Here is a 14932-nt window from a genome sequence, read left to right as displayed (position 1 = left end):
CAAACAGCACCGTGTCTTTGAAAGTGTCTCAGCAGCTTGTCGCCTCATATATTTCTTATTTGTACCATCTTTTGTATGTGTGTATCTAGATTTTGTGTTTATGAAGCCATGACATGTTTGAGTGTTGTCCGGCATAATGTGGTCACGTGACCACCAGATCGCCCAAAACACACCCACTGTGAACATGGATACCGGAGACGTATTGGTTAACTGATGATTCAATTTATTGGCAATTATTTAGGTAATGTCCAAGCAATAATCTTGCACTGTTAAATATGACTGTATATAATTGTTTGACAGGTATTTTCAAGAACTGAAGATTAGACACAAAACCTTGAAATATTCACTGTACAGTTAAATACAACAAAAGTGGTAAAAGGCTGAAATATGAAAATATTGTACAAATGTTTTATATTATCACTGTTGCTTTTTCTCAGTGAAGGTTAAACGCGCATGTTTCAGGATATGAGTTCTCTGCTCTGTGTGCGTGTTCTTAAGGGGTTTGTTTTTTTACTCTTGAAACAAGTGACTTATGTTGGCAGATACAAAACGGTTGTCTACCACTGCTGATCACAAGAAGTTGTTTTGTTGTGTCATCATTAGACAGAGGTTCCCAGATGTTTGTTCCACTTTATTTCCCATGAAGGTTTTCTTTTATCGGTTTTTACTGGAGTTGAAAGTCTATATTCACAGTTTTTTAAGTTCAATATGTTGGTCTACCCATGGCTGGATTACCAACTGAGCAAAGTGGGAAACTAACACAAGGATCCCAAAAGCCAAAGTTTTTCCCTCCATGTCATCACTACATAATTTAATTCATTGAAGGTTTCTTTCCAGTTTGCACCAGTGAAGAAGAATATCATCTATGTAAGATCTTCCATAAACCATTTAATGGTGATATGTTTTTAAACTAGTTTTAAGACTAATATTGTTTCAGTTAATGTTTGTGTTGATTTTATTTTATCAAATTGCTTCAATTGTTTCTCTGTGACAAGAAGTTAAGCACTCACGGAACCTCAGGCACAGTTGTATTAGTAACCAGCCAGTTTCAGTTAGTTATAGTTAGTTAGTTAAATAGTTTAAACTTGTCAACAAGCTGTCAAAAAACAAAATCCAAGAAAACTGAGAAACCAGCTAATAATCAGATTGAAGAAACAACGGATTCTTTCCTTTTAACAAAGACCTTTATTCACCGATCATTGTCTACGAATTGATTCATCATCTAATCAGGGAGCTGGTTGGTTTCTGTTTGTCTAAGGAAATCAGTTAATGATTCTTCTATTGTAACAGATGAGGCCTCTCAGACTTCACCAAGGTAAATTAGCTTGTATAGTTTTGGTGAAGAACTCCAGCTCCCATGAGTCTTAGCAGACAGGCATCCTATCAAAATGTATCAGAGGTAGATAGTTTCAGGGTTCAAAGGTCTTCATTATCTTCATATTCAATTACAATGAACCTGAAGGATGCTTCTCTCTCCAAGATATCTACAGTGCCTTGCATAAGTATTCACCCCCTTTGGACTTTTCTACATTTTAACGACCAATTGCATTCACAAGTCACATTTGCAAGTCACATAATTAGTAAATAGGGTCCACCTGTCTGCAATTTAATCTCAGTATAAATACACCTGTTCTGTGATGGACTCAGAGTTTGTTGGAGATCATTACTGAACAAACAGCATCATGAAGACCAAGGAGCTCACCAAACAGGTCAGGGATAAAGTTGTGGAGAAATATGAAGCAGGGTTAGGTTATAAAAAAATATCCAGAGCTTTGAACATCTCTCTGAGCACCATAAAATCCATCATAAGAAAATGGAAAGAATATGGCACAACCGCAAACCTACCAAGAGGAGGCCGTCCACCCAAACTGAAGAGTCGGACAAGGAGAAAATTAATCAGAGAAGCAACCAGGAGGCCCATGGTTACTCTGGAGGAGTTGCAGAGATCCACAGCTGAGGTGGGAGAATCTGTCCACAGGACAACTATTAGTCGTCTACTCCACAAATCTGGCCTTTATGGAAGAGTGGCAAGAAGAAAGCCATTGTTGAAAGGGATCCATAAAAAATCCCGTTTGGAGTTTGCCAGAAGCCATGTGGGAGACACAGCAAACATGTGGAAGAAGGTGCTCTGGTCAGATGAGACCAAAATTGAACTTTTTGGCCTCAATGCAAAACGCTATGTGTGGCGAAAACCCAACACTGCCCATCACCCTGAGCACACCATCCCAACAGTGAAACATGGTGGTGGTAGCATCATGCTGTGGGGATGCTTCTCTTCAGCAGGTACAGGGAAACTGGTCAGAATAGAGGGAAAGATGGATGGAGCCAAATACAGGGAAATCCTTGAAGAAAATCTGATGCAGTCTGCAAAAGACTTGAGACTGGGGCGGAGGTTCATCTTCCAGCAGGACAATGACCCTAAACATACAGCCAGAGCTACAAAGGAATGGTTTGGATTAAAGAATGTTAATGTCTTAAAATGGCCCAGTCAAAGCCCAGACCTCAATCCAATAGAGAATCTATGGCAAGACTTGAAGATTGCGGTTCACAGACGGTCTCCATCCAATCTGACTGAGCTTCATCTTTTTTGCCAAGAAGAATGGACAAACCTTTCCATCTCTAGATGTGCAAAGCTGGTAGAGACATACCCCAAAAGACTTGCAGCTGTAATTGCAGCGAAAGGGGGTTCTACCAAGTATTGACACAGGGGGGTGAATACTTATGCACCCAACATGTGACGCTCAGTCATTTATGTTTATGGTTTTCTATTTCCTGTTTTATTTTGTAGCCCCGCTGTCACTGTCTTGTTTCAGCTTCTCACTTCCTGTCGTTAATTGTCTTCTCAATCCTCATGTGTTTCACCTGGTGTAATTGCCCCAGCCTTCCTGCTGTGTATTTAAGCCTCTGTTTCCCTTTGTCTGGTGTCGGGTTGTACTAGTTGTTTTCTCCCCACGTCGTGAGAAATGGTTTGTTTGGTCCTGCTGTTTCGTCCAGCTTCTCCTGCTTCCTCGTTCCTTGTTTTCAGTGCGCCTTGTCGCCAGTGTTACTTTTGTTAGTGTTCTTGTTTTGTTTTTGTCTTGTTTAAACCCTTTTATTATATTAAATACCTTTTTGTTTGTAACCTCTGCATCCTGGGTCCATCTCCTCCTTCAAACCGTAACAGAACAAACCGACCAAACTATGGACTCAGCAGAGGTTAGTTTTTTTAGTTTTCTTTTCTCTAACCCGTATTACGGAACCCGCCTGGCTTTTGGTGGACCCCGCAGCCTTCAGCAGAGGTCTGCAGTTGGTGGCAGAGGTGAGAGGACTAACCTCGCACCCGTAAAGCCAGCTCGCAGGCACCATCCCCCAGCCGTAGTCCTCTACGCTGGAAGCGACGGGGTTTTTTGGGGACCCCCCAATCTCAAGGGGTTTCCTCTGGCTGATTGCGGACGTGAGAGAGGGGGGATCCACAGCCGAAGCAGGGACCAGCATGCTCACAGGGACCAGCCACCTACAGTCCCGACTGGGTCGCAGGTTCCAGCTCCACGCCGGAGGCTCCCAGCTGATGTCTCTCGTTCACCGATGTCAGTGGTCCTCGCAGCGGCGTCTGCTGCTGCACCGGCTCCAGTCCCAGCTCCACGCCGGAGGCCCCCAGCTGATGTCTCTCATTCTTCGACGTCAGTGGTCCTCTCAGCGGCGTCAGCTCCGCACCTAGCTCCAGTGCCTGCTCCGCGCCGGAGGCTCTCGGCTGACGTCCTCCGTGTTTCGGCGTCGGAGATCCTCGCGGTGCCAGCTCCGCACCCAGCTCCTGTGCCTGCTCCGCGCCGGAGGCTCTCGACTGACGTCCTCTGTCTTTCGGCGTCGGAGATCCTCACGGTGCCAGCTCCGCACCCAGCTCCTGTGCCTGCTCCGCGCCGGAGGCTCTCGGCTGACGTCCTCCGTGTTTCGGCGTCGTAGATCCTCGCGGTGCCAGCTCCGCGCCGGAGGCTCCAAGCTGATTTCTCTCGTTCACCGACGTCAGTGGTCCTCTCAGCGGCGTCTGCTCCAGCATCGGCTCCAGTCCCTGCTCCGCGCCGGAGGCTTCCAGCTGATGTCTCTCGTTCTCCGACGTCAGTGGTCCTCACAGCGGCGTCTACTCCCGCACCTGCTCCGGTCCCAGCTCCACGCCGGAGGCTTCCAGCTGATGTCTCTCGTTCTCTGACGTCAGTGGTCCTCACAGCGGCGTCTGCTCCAGCATCGGCTCCAGTGCCTGCTCCACGCCGGAGGCTCTCTGCTGACGTCCTCTGTGTTTCGGCGTCGGAGATCCTCGCGGTGCCAGCTCTGCACCCAGCTCCGCACCCAGCTTCGGTCCCTGCTCCCGTGCCTGCTCCGCGCCGGAGGCTCTCGGCTGACGTCCTCTGTGTTTCGGCGTCGGAGATCCTCGCGGTGCCAGCTCTGCACCCAGCTCCGGTCCCTGCTCCTGTGCCTGCTCTGCGCCGGAGGCTCTCGGCTGACGTCCTCTGTGTTTCGGCGTCGGAGATCCTCGCGGTGCTAGCTCCGCACCCTGCTCCCGTGCCTGCTCCGCGCCGGAGGCTCTCGGCTGACGTCCTCTGTGTTTCGGCGTCGGAGATCCTCGCGGTGCCAGCTCCGCACCCAGCTCCGGTCCCTGCTCCCGTGCCTGCTCCGCGCCGGAGGCTCTCGACTGACGTCCTCTGTGTTTCGGCGTCGGAGATCCTCGCTGTGCCGGCTCCGCACACAGCACCTGTGCCTGCTCCGTGCCAGAGGCTCTCGGCAGACGTCCCCTGTGTTTCGGCGTCGGAGATCCTCGCGGTGCCAGCTCCAGTTCTTGCCCCACGTCCAGGGTTGAGGTCGGAGCTCTTGCCCTCTACCCCTGACTGGTCTTCGGTCCACCTGCCCGTGGAGCCCCCGTGCTGGTCTCTGGACCGCCCTCCTGAGCCTCAGAACTCTGTCCCGGAGCGGCCAAGGCGCCGCCCTCCTGGGGAGCTCCCATGTTTGGCTCCTGACCGGCCTCCAGGTCGTCCAGCGGAGCCTCAGAACTCTGTCCCGGAGCGGCCAAGGCGCCGCCCTCCTGAGGAGCTCCCGTGTTTGGCTCCTGACCGGCCTCCAGGTCGTCCAGCGGAGCCCTTGAACTCTGTCCCGGAGCGGCCAAGGCGCCGCCCTCCTGAGGAGCTCCCGTGTTTGGCTCCTGACCGGCCTCCAGGTCGTCCAGCTGAGCCCTTGAACTCTTTCCCTGAGCGGCCACGGCACCGCCCCCAAGAGCCTCAGAACTCTGCTCTTGTGCGGCCACGGCGCCGTCCTCCCGAGCCTCTGCGCTCAGCCCCGAAGCGGCCACGGAGCCGTCGGGTTGAGACTATGTACTTTGTCCCTGACCGGCCTCCGGGCCGTCCTCCTGAGGAGCCCCCGTGTTGCGTTCCTGTTTGGCCTCGGGGCCGTCCACCTGAGATATTATGCCAGGTTCCGAAGCGGGCACGGAGCCGTCGGTCCGAGAACCTGGGCACGTCCCGGAGTCCCTCCTCCGGTTCCCCCCTCCTCCCTCCTGATTCGGTGCTCGTTATGGACCGTCTGGGATCCGGTCCTTGAGGGGGGGGTACTGTGACGCTCAGTCATTTATGTTTATGGTTTTCTATTTCCTGTTTTATTTTGTAGCCCCGCTGTCACTGTCTTGTTTCAGCTTCTCACTTCCTGTCGTTAATTGTCTTCTCAATCCTCATGTGTTTCACCTGGTGTAATTGCCCCGGCCTTCCTGCTGTGTATTTAAGCCTCTGTTTCCCTTTGTCTGGTGTCGGGTTGTACTAGTTGTTTTCTCCCCACGTCGTGAGAAATGGTTTGTTTGGTCCTGCTGTTTCGTCCAGCTTCTCCTGCTTCCTCGTTCCTTGTTTTCAGTGCGCCTTGTCGCCAGTGTTACTTTTGTTAGTGTTCTTGTTTTGTTTTTGTCTTGTTTAAACCCTTTTATTATATTAAATACCTTTTTGTTTGTAACCTCTGCATCCTGGGTCCATCTCCTCCTTCAAACCGTAACACAACAGATGTCAACTTTTTTGTTCTCGTTATTGTTTGTGTCACAATAAAATTTATTTTGCACCTTCAAAGTACTATGCATGTTTTGTTGATCAAACGGGAAAAAGTTTTTTTAAGTCTATTTGAATTCCAGTTAGTAACAGTATATAATGGGAAAAAGTCCAAGGGGGGTGAATACTTATGCAAGGCACTGTATTATTATTTTTTTCTCTTCCCCTCCAGTGTGTTGACAACTGTTTTCATTTCTAAATATCTGTGTACTTCTTATTAACCTTTCTTTTTACATTTTTTTTATATACATATATATATATTATTATTTTTTATTTATTTATTTATTTTTTATACACAACGCAAGTACATTTCATGGTCAAGAGTTGTTTTAATTAACAATGGATGATTTTTCTAGTCCTATTCTGCCAAAAGGTAGAGGTGCATGGATAAGTGCTATTAATAACAGTAGGGATGTGGGACACTCAACAGCAATGCCGGATGGCTATGCAGATACTGGGTTAGGTCAGATCCCAAGTTATACTCCCACTAGTGGGCCTACAGGGGGGGGTCCACATACTTCCACTCCTGGCAGTGATGTTGATGCCATTCACCATCTCACAGACATGGTAGGACAGTTAGGAGCTCAGATTGGTGAGTCTATTGTAGCAAAGCTGATGTCGGCTGGTGTTGTAAGCTTAAATAGTGGTAATCATACTGCTCCTATGACTGAGAACAGACCTAGTGACACTACCAGACATGATGTTCCACAAGTGACTGTACGTGTTAAGCCTGACAGAGAACCACAGACTTTCAGAGGTGACAGCACTGACAAAAACTCAGTCCAGGACTGGATTGACATGACTAAGACTTACCTCAGAAAGCAAGATGTTCCAATACAAGACCAGGCAGAGAAAATTATAAGTCACTTAATGGGCAAGGCCAGGGATGTTGTGAAAATCGCCCTACGCAGTAACCCAGCTCTTGACGTACGACAGAAACCAGAACTGGTGTATGACATTCTTCTCCAGTATTTTAGTGATGCTTCGTCATGTCTTCCTCTGGCAGACTTTTACGCCACTCTGCCAAAGCACAAAGAGAACCCAGTCGATTACTGGATAAGACTGAATAAGGCAGCAGATCAAGCCAATGAGGGCCTGCGCAGGCAAGGGAAGCAGACGGAGGACATGGCTGATGAAGTGGCCCTGATGTTTGTCAATCATTGTCCAGACCCAGAGCTCACGAGCATCCTCAAGTGTAAACCAGTCCACGAGTGGAACTCGCGTGATGTTCAGCTGAGGATTGATGACTATCAGAGGGAGTTGAGAGCTAGTAGCAGAACCACCAGTGCTAGTCAGCTAAAAAGCCACACTGCCTCTGTAGCTCCTGAGCAATCCACATCAGCAGTGTCCGAGCAGCATCACACCCTTTGCCCCTCTTCAGCGTCGGAAACAATTCAAGGTGAATCCCGTCCGGCTCAGAATTATGCCCCTGTGCCAGCTGTGGCACAAAATCTACAACAGTCAGAAGATAGGCTCCTCACTCGCGTAGCGGACATGTTTCAGGAGATGATGGAGAGAATGCAGCAGAGCAGTATTAACTGCCCGACTCGAGGAAGTAAGTTTCAATATAACCCTCGCGACAGACGTTCCAGAGAGGCGTTTTGCAGAGTGTGTAACGACTCTAGCCACACCACCACTTCGCACTGCATGGCCGAGAGACTGTGTTTTGGCTGCTACGCCCCTGGCCACACCCGACCAAATTGTCCTGTCAAAAGCTCCTCCCCTCCTCACGATGAGGGAAACTAACTGGCCTGTATTTGGAGGGAGGCAGTACAGGTTTCACCAAAAACTTCCAAACTGAAGATATGTCTGATGCTGAGACTGTTTACATATCTGCGAAAGACTCATGTAATAACTCTACAGTTGTTTATCAAAATATTCACAGAATTGGCAATAGTGACAGTCTTTTCTACACACCTGCAGTGGTGAATGGATTAGTGATAGGTGGTATGTTGGACAGTGGTTCTATGGCCTGCAGTATTTATGAAAAGGCTGAGATGAAACTGAGAAATGCTGGGTCAATTACAGATCAGACGTGTGTTGACGTGAATGTAGTCCTTGTTGGTTGCGGCGGGCTTCGTGTTAAACCCAAATGTGCTTTTGATATGGAGATGGAAGTGTATGGCTGTAGGATGTTGGTTCCCACACTAGTTGTTCCAGGACAGCATGACGAGTTGATCATAGGAACTAATGTCATAAAACACGTCATGCATCAGTCTAAGCAGCGTGAATTATATTGGGACACAGTGTCTGGTCCCTGCTCAACCATTGACTCAGAAACGGTAAATTTCCTGTCTATGCTCTCTGGTGTGAACCCTTGGAAAGGGGATGCAGTTCCTGACAAAGTTGGAACGGTGAGGTGTAACTCAGCCACATGTCTCGAGCCTGGTCGGGAATATCTCATCTGGGGAAAATTGCAGAAAAACACTGTTGTTTCACCTGGCAGTGCTGTCATGTCAGAGCCTACGTCATCACGATCAATTCCTAGAGGCATTATGGTTGCGAGCCTTGTAACTACACTCTGGGGAGACAGATGGGTCCCACTCAAGCTAGTCAACACAAGCAAGTCTATAGTGCTGAGGCGCAACGCAAAACTGGCTGACATCTTCTCCTGTGTAGCACTTGAGGATATGGATGTTGCTGATAGCCCTGAGTTTGCCCTCCCCAGTTACACTCAGTCAACTGTGCCACTTGCTCCTGAAGCATATTCTGTCAAAGACCGGCTCATGTCAGTTAGACTCAGTAATGTTGACATTGAGTCATGTGAGGTGTCAGCGGATTGCAAGAGAAAAATTACCGATCTTGTCTTGCAGTGTGAGGACATATTTTCAAAACACCGCCTAGACTGTGGTGAGGCGAAAGGTTTTGTTCACCGTATATACCTGTCCGACAACAGACCATTTAGACTCCCATACAGAAGAGTGCCCCCTGGTCAATACCAGAAACTTCGCCAAGTGTTGAACGAGATGGAGGAGAAAGAAATCATTAGAAAGTCATCCAGTGAATATGCATCGCCTCTGGTGCTTGTGTGGAAGAAGAACGGAGATCTCCGCATCTGTACAGACTTTCGGTGGTTGAATAGGAGAACCCTGAAGGACGCCCACCCTCTTCCTCATCAAGGGGACTGTTTGGGAGCGCTTGGAGGCAACTGCCTGTTCAGTACAATGGATCTGACCTCCGGCTTTTACAACATGCCCCTTCACGAGGATGATAGGAAGTATTCTGCTTTCACCACACCCATGGGCCTGTTCGAATACAACCGTTTGCCACAAGGTCTCTGTAACAGCCCAGGGAGCTTCATGCGCATGATGACCAGAATCTTTGGTGACCAAAATTATCTGAGTCTGCTGTGCTACTTGGATGATCTGCTGGTGTTTGCACCCGACGAGAAGACTGCCTTGCAACGGCTGGAGCTGGTGTTTAGTAGGTTGCGTGGTCATAACCTAAAGTTGTCCCCTAAGAAATGCTTCTTCCTCAGGAGATCCGTAAAATTTCTTGGTCACATTATAGACGAGAATGGCGTTTCAACAGACCCATCTAAGGTTGACAGCATCACAAGCATGACGAGCAAAGACTTGATGGAGCCTGATGGCAAGACACCTTCTCAGAAGAGAATTAGGTCCTTTTTAGGGATGGTGAATTACTACCAACACTTTGTGCCCAGGTTCTCCGCCATCGCCAAGCCGCTTTTTGATCTGCTGAAAGGTGGAAAAAGGAAAGGCAAACAGCTCAAGATCAAATTGTCAAGTAGGAAGCTACATGAAACTGACTGGACTAGAGAGCAGGACCGAGCTTTTGAAGACCTGAAGGCCTTGCTAGTTGGAAGTGTCGCCTTGGCCCACCCTGACTTCACCCGACCCTTCATGCTGTCGACTGATGCATCACTGGATGGCTTGGGAGCTGTGTTGTCCCAAATCCAGGAAGGCGATACGCGTGCCAGACCCATTGCTTTTGCCAGTAAGTCATTGTCTCAGTCCCAAAAGAACTATCCAGCCCACCGGTTAGAGTTTCTCGCTTTGAAATGGTCAGTTTGTGACAAATTCAGTCACTGGCTAAAAGGCCACAAATTCACAGTTTGGACAGACAACAACCCGCTGACTCACATCCTGACTAAGCCGAAACTAGACTGTTGTGAGCAACGCTGGGTAGCAAAGCTGGCTAGTTATGAATTTGATATTAAGTACGTCCCGGGTCGGCAGAACATTGTAGCTGATGCTCTTAGCCGTATACCATTTGTCAGAGAGGATGTTGGTCACAGACTGCTTGCTGAGCCTTACGAAGGTCTTCTTAACGAGGTCTCAAATGTGTCTAGTGCTTCTGTTCAGAGAGCCTTCAAATCTTCCAGTGGTCACCATACATCCCATTTGGATAGGAATGACATTCAGTCCACGTGCACTCCAGTTCATATGCAAGTTCAGTCTGTTGTGATGGAGGATGTGTCTGCCGTGCTGCAGTCACACATTGAGTGGGACACATGTTCAAGGGTCCGTGCAGCTGAAGTGTTGCAGCATCTACCTCAGTTGATTCCGCCTGGGCTGGACGCCTTACCTGCTTACACCGAGAAAGAACTTCGCGATAAACAGTTGGAGGATGAGGCCCTCTCCCGTGTTTTGTTCTATGTTGAGAGGCATCGGAGGCCTTCCAGAAGAGAAATGTTTAAAGAGTCTGTCTCTGTTACAAGGTACTTGAAGCATTGGGCAGGGGCAGCCGGCCAATAGAGAAAAAAAAAAAAAAGATAATATGCCTAATATTTTTTTTTAATAATATATCATATGTATATCTTTTTTAGTGATAATGATGCTAACCAATACATTTTGTAAAAAATTAAGATAGCCTGTTTTCCTCTGAGCAGTTGTGTTTCATACCAACCGAGCGCTATGGGCGATTTCAGCCTGGCTGGAAATCGCCCCCAGCGCTCTCATTGACTTTCATGTAAAAGCTTTTTTTTTCAAACTGCAAGCCCTGCAATGCATTCTCTATGGGTTCCGGGAGTGCTTGCACTAACGTGATTCCGTCATATCATACGTACACTACAGTGAACGTCACGTGGTGCTTTGCTGCCGCCGCAGTCACATTCACGATCGTCATGGCGAATATTACAGCTATTACAACTCCATCATTTCATTTAGAGAATTACCATTTAGTCGTCGAAGCAATCAGGAAAAATTGGCTGTTAAACAATTAGGACCACCCTGACCAAATTTAAATATAAAACAAATATCAAAGAAAGGAGGCAAGTCGTACACCAGGGGATTTTCGCGGTGCTGGTACGAGAGGAAAAACTGGCTAGCAGGATGCGAGCTAGCCAACGGACTCTTCTGCTACCCCTGCGTCCTCATCCACCCTGATGGCTGCACCACGGAAACACCTTGGACTACAACAGGTTTCAAAGATATGCATCATCTGTCCGAAAAAATAAAAAAGCATGAAACATCGAGGATCCACATTGACAGCTGCTTAAAACTGTCAGCGTTTGGGAGCGTCAACATTGCTACGCAGTTGGACGATGGCTACAGGCTAGCACTGCGTCGGCACAATGATGAGGTGGGAAAAAATCGCCACATTCTGGGCCGCCTGATCGACGGTGTTAAGTTCTGCGGTGTATTCGAGTTGGCCTTGCGAGGCCGAGACGAGAGCGAGGGATCCAGCAACCCCGGAATTTTTCGAGGATTGGTACAGTTAATTGCATCCCTAGATGAAGTTTTTGAGGAGCATTTAAAAACGGCCACCGTCTTTAAAGGCACATCCAAGACCGTCCAAAATGAGCTGCTCGACTGCATGGCAGCTGTCATTAGGGCACGCATTACGGAGGAGGTGAAGTCGGCCAGCTTCGTTGCGATACAAGCTGACGAAACAACGGACGTCTCGACTCAGACTCAGATGGTCATGGTATTGCGATACATTGATGGGAGCCATGCTGTTCAAGAGCGTTTTTTTGAGTTTGTCCCCCTCTCGTCTTCAACGGCTGACTCGATTGCCACTGCTATTATGGAGAGACTGAACAGTCTATTCACCGAGGAAGAGAGGGGTAAACTCATCGCGCAAGCATATGACGGGGCCAATGTGATGAGAGGAGAGAAGGCTGGTGTGCAGCAAAAAGTGCGAGATCATTACAAAAATGCACATTATTTACATTGCTATGCACACCAGCTGAATTTGATCATGCAGCAAGCCACTTCTCAGGTCCCAGCAGTGAGGGTTTTTTTCTCGGATCTGAATGGCATTTCTAGCTTTTTTAGTCGGTCACCCAAACGCACCACCATCCTCGACCAGGTTGTTGCACGGAGGCTGCCAAGAGCATCGGCCACAAGATGGAACTTCAACAGCAGGGTCGTGAACACAGTCTATGAGAACCTAGATGACCTCATAGAGTGTTTTGAAGCCATCAGCACAGATGGCTCATTTGACTGCACCACAGTGAGGGAGGCATCTGGCTACCTGAGGATGCTGCAGGACGATGACTTCAAGTTTTTCCTGCATCTATTTCATCAAATCATGCCTCACGTTGACATTATGTACCAACAGCTGCAGAAGAAGGACATTGATGCAGTCTTCATCAAACGTGCTCTGCAGAGCTTCACAAGCAGTGTTCAAGCCATACGGTAAGATAAGTTACACTTTATTGTCACCATGGGGAAATTTGTCTTGGGCACAGTGAATGATTGATTCATTAAAAACTATTAACTATAACTATTGCACTAGAACTTGGGAATAAGGTGCAGGTGCTAAAGTATGAGTGCTAAAGTTAAGTACTTACCTATTTATTGCACATTATTCTATTGCACGTTCTATTGCATCAGCTTAATGGAGGCCAGAACAAATGATCATTTTAAGCGATTTGATTTGCATCTTAATACACATTCTTCTGCCTGATGGCAGCGTTTCATATTCAGGGAAACTATATTATTTGCCTTTTTCCTAACTGCCTTTTAATATAGGCTCTGTAATGGCTCGTATAGGATATCTTAAAACAGGACAAAACATACTATTATTACTGGTTTTCTAAGACAGGAACTGTAGGTAATTGCATTGACATACTGTATACGTTCATATACTAACACACACTCTCCTTGTCTGTCTGTTTCAGGGACCAGAGCTCATCTCCAGAGCAGCAGCAAGTAGCAGCAGGAACTACAGGAAAAAGGAGGGCCTTGGGAGAGCAAGACAAGCAGAGGCTGTCTAAGGAGGTAGATGATTTTGTAGTTTTGTTTGTTTATTTTCTTTTTTTGTTCTATTTTTCTCTCACTTCACTTCATTGCATACCTTACTGTATTGTATTCTAAAGTCATGCAGACCTCCTTTTTAAGGCCTCTGGAACCTAGTGTTAAAAAATCACCCCTTCTGTATTTACAGTTACATTCAAGGATGGATGGTGGCAGTGTTTTTAACTCATAGTGTACTTCCAATTTGTGATATACTCTCTTTATTTTGACAGGTCTGTGACACCATCTTGGGCCATGCAAACGAGAGGTTCTCTTTCACAAGCCACCTTGTGAGTGCAACGCTGCTACAAGGAGACCTGTTTGAGCAGTACTGCCATGTGTTCCCTGATGAGGCTCTGAACACCACTGCCAAGGCATACCCCATGCTGAATAAGGCGAAGCTCAAGACTGAACTGTCCCTTATCTACGAGAGTCCAGATTTCAAGGGCTGCAGTGGTGCATTGGCACTCTACCAGGTTCTACAGAGGAACAACCTCCACGAGACCCTATCTGAGACTGTGGCTCTGTTGAACATCCTCATAACCACTCCCATGACAACTGCTGAAGCTGAGAGGTGTTTCTCGACCTTAAAGAGAATCAAGACATTCCTGCGAAACTCAATGGGACAGGATCGTCTCAATGCTCTGGCCATGCTTTCCATGGAGAGGGAACTAGTCAGGAACATGCCTGATTTTAATGAGAGGGTCATTGATCACTTTGCTGCTTTGAAAGAGAGACGAGCAAAATTTCAATACAAGTGAGAAATGTTGTTTTAATGTTGTTGTGTTGTTGCACTACTCAAATGTTGAATTGGAAATAGCTGTATTAATTGCATATCATTAGCCAATTTTTTTGTTTGCTTTGTAATGTACATGTGTCTTGTGGGTAAATTCTTGTTAAATAGCACCCAATGTTTTGATTATCACCTTGGATCATTCTTGTTTTAGGAATACTGTAAATATTGCAATGAGTAGGCTATGCCACTAGTTTTTATATATGCTGTCATCAAGTTGTGTGATGAGAACTGTAAATATTATAATTACTAGGCTATGCTAACATCCATTTTTTTGTTAAATCAGAACACAACTGCTGCACTTAAAATAAATGTTATCAGATGGAGAAAGAGTATTGTGATTTATTGTAAAGCAGTCTCTTTTAACTTTCCGAGGTATTTAAGGAGGCAAAATGGTAGATGAAAATGTACCGTTAGATGACCACAGTGGGATAGTTCATTCATCAGCCAAAAGCATGTTAACATTCACTATGAACTTGATTTAGCTGTATCAAAAAAATCATATAGAACATGCAGTCGATGTCTGATGTTGCCATTTAGCTGTTCGATGAGGTAAGCAGAAAACAATCTGATTGTACCGTGGATCTTAGCCATCATCGCAACAATTGCCCCCCCTGAGAAATTTGTCAGGAGCCGCCACTGGCATTGGGATAGGCTGAGTGTCAGTAACGGTGTGTTGTACAGGGTTTCTAAGGACCACAAAACTAAGGCAAAGCGTTTTCCGTACATTGTCCCTGATTCACTGAGGTCTGTGGTCCTGCAAGGTGTTCATGACAGAGCAGGTCACCAGGCTCAGTTCAGGACTCTAAGTCTGACTAGACAGAGGTTTTTCTGGACAAATCTTGATAGAGACGTGAGAGATTATGTTCGTCATTGTCAGCGATGCA

General features: G+C 47.1%; 1 protein-coding gene across 1 annotated transcript; it reads left to right on the top strand.

Annotated features, from left to right (window-relative positions):
* The first annotated feature begins 12189 nt into the window (after nucleotides 1-12189).
* Nucleotides 12190-14120, top strand: LOC128459500 (uncharacterized). The gene is made up of 3 exons (XM_053444501.1): nucleotides 12190-12652; nucleotides 13138-13237; nucleotides 13486-14120. Exons 1-3 carry the CDS (start codon nucleotides 12213-12215, stop codon nucleotides 14011-14013), a joined length of 1068 nt encoding a protein of 355 aa, XP_053300476.1. The 5' UTR covers nucleotides 12190-12212; the 3' UTR covers nucleotides 14014-14120.
* Nucleotides 14121-14932: the final 812 nt, after the last annotated feature.

This window comes from Pleuronectes platessa, chromosome 2 (genome assembly GCF_947347685.1).
Source record: "Pleuronectes platessa chromosome 2, fPlePla1.1, whole genome shotgun sequence".
NCBI lineage: Eukaryota > Metazoa > Chordata > Actinopteri > Pleuronectiformes > Pleuronectidae > Pleuronectes > Pleuronectes platessa.
The sequence above is the reverse complement of the archived record's forward strand: the minus strand, read 5'-3'. Positions and strand labels throughout refer to the sequence as shown.

What these genes read in the sequence shown, in the direction of transcription:
- LOC128459500 (XM_053444501.1), top strand. Translation starts at nt 12,213, where the DNA reads ATGCAGCAAGCCACTTCTCAGGTCCCAGCAGTGAGGGTTTTTTTCTCG. An exon ending in AGCAGTGTTCAAGCCATACG is followed by an intron (nt 12,653 to 13,137) that starts GTAAGATAAGTT and finishes TGTCTGTTTCAG; the next exon opens with GGACCAGAGCTCATCTCCAG. An exon ending in AGCAGAGGCTGTCTAAGGAG is followed by an intron (nt 13,238 to 13,485) that starts GTAGATGATTTT and finishes TTATTTTGACAG; the next exon opens with GTCTGTGACACCATCTTGGG.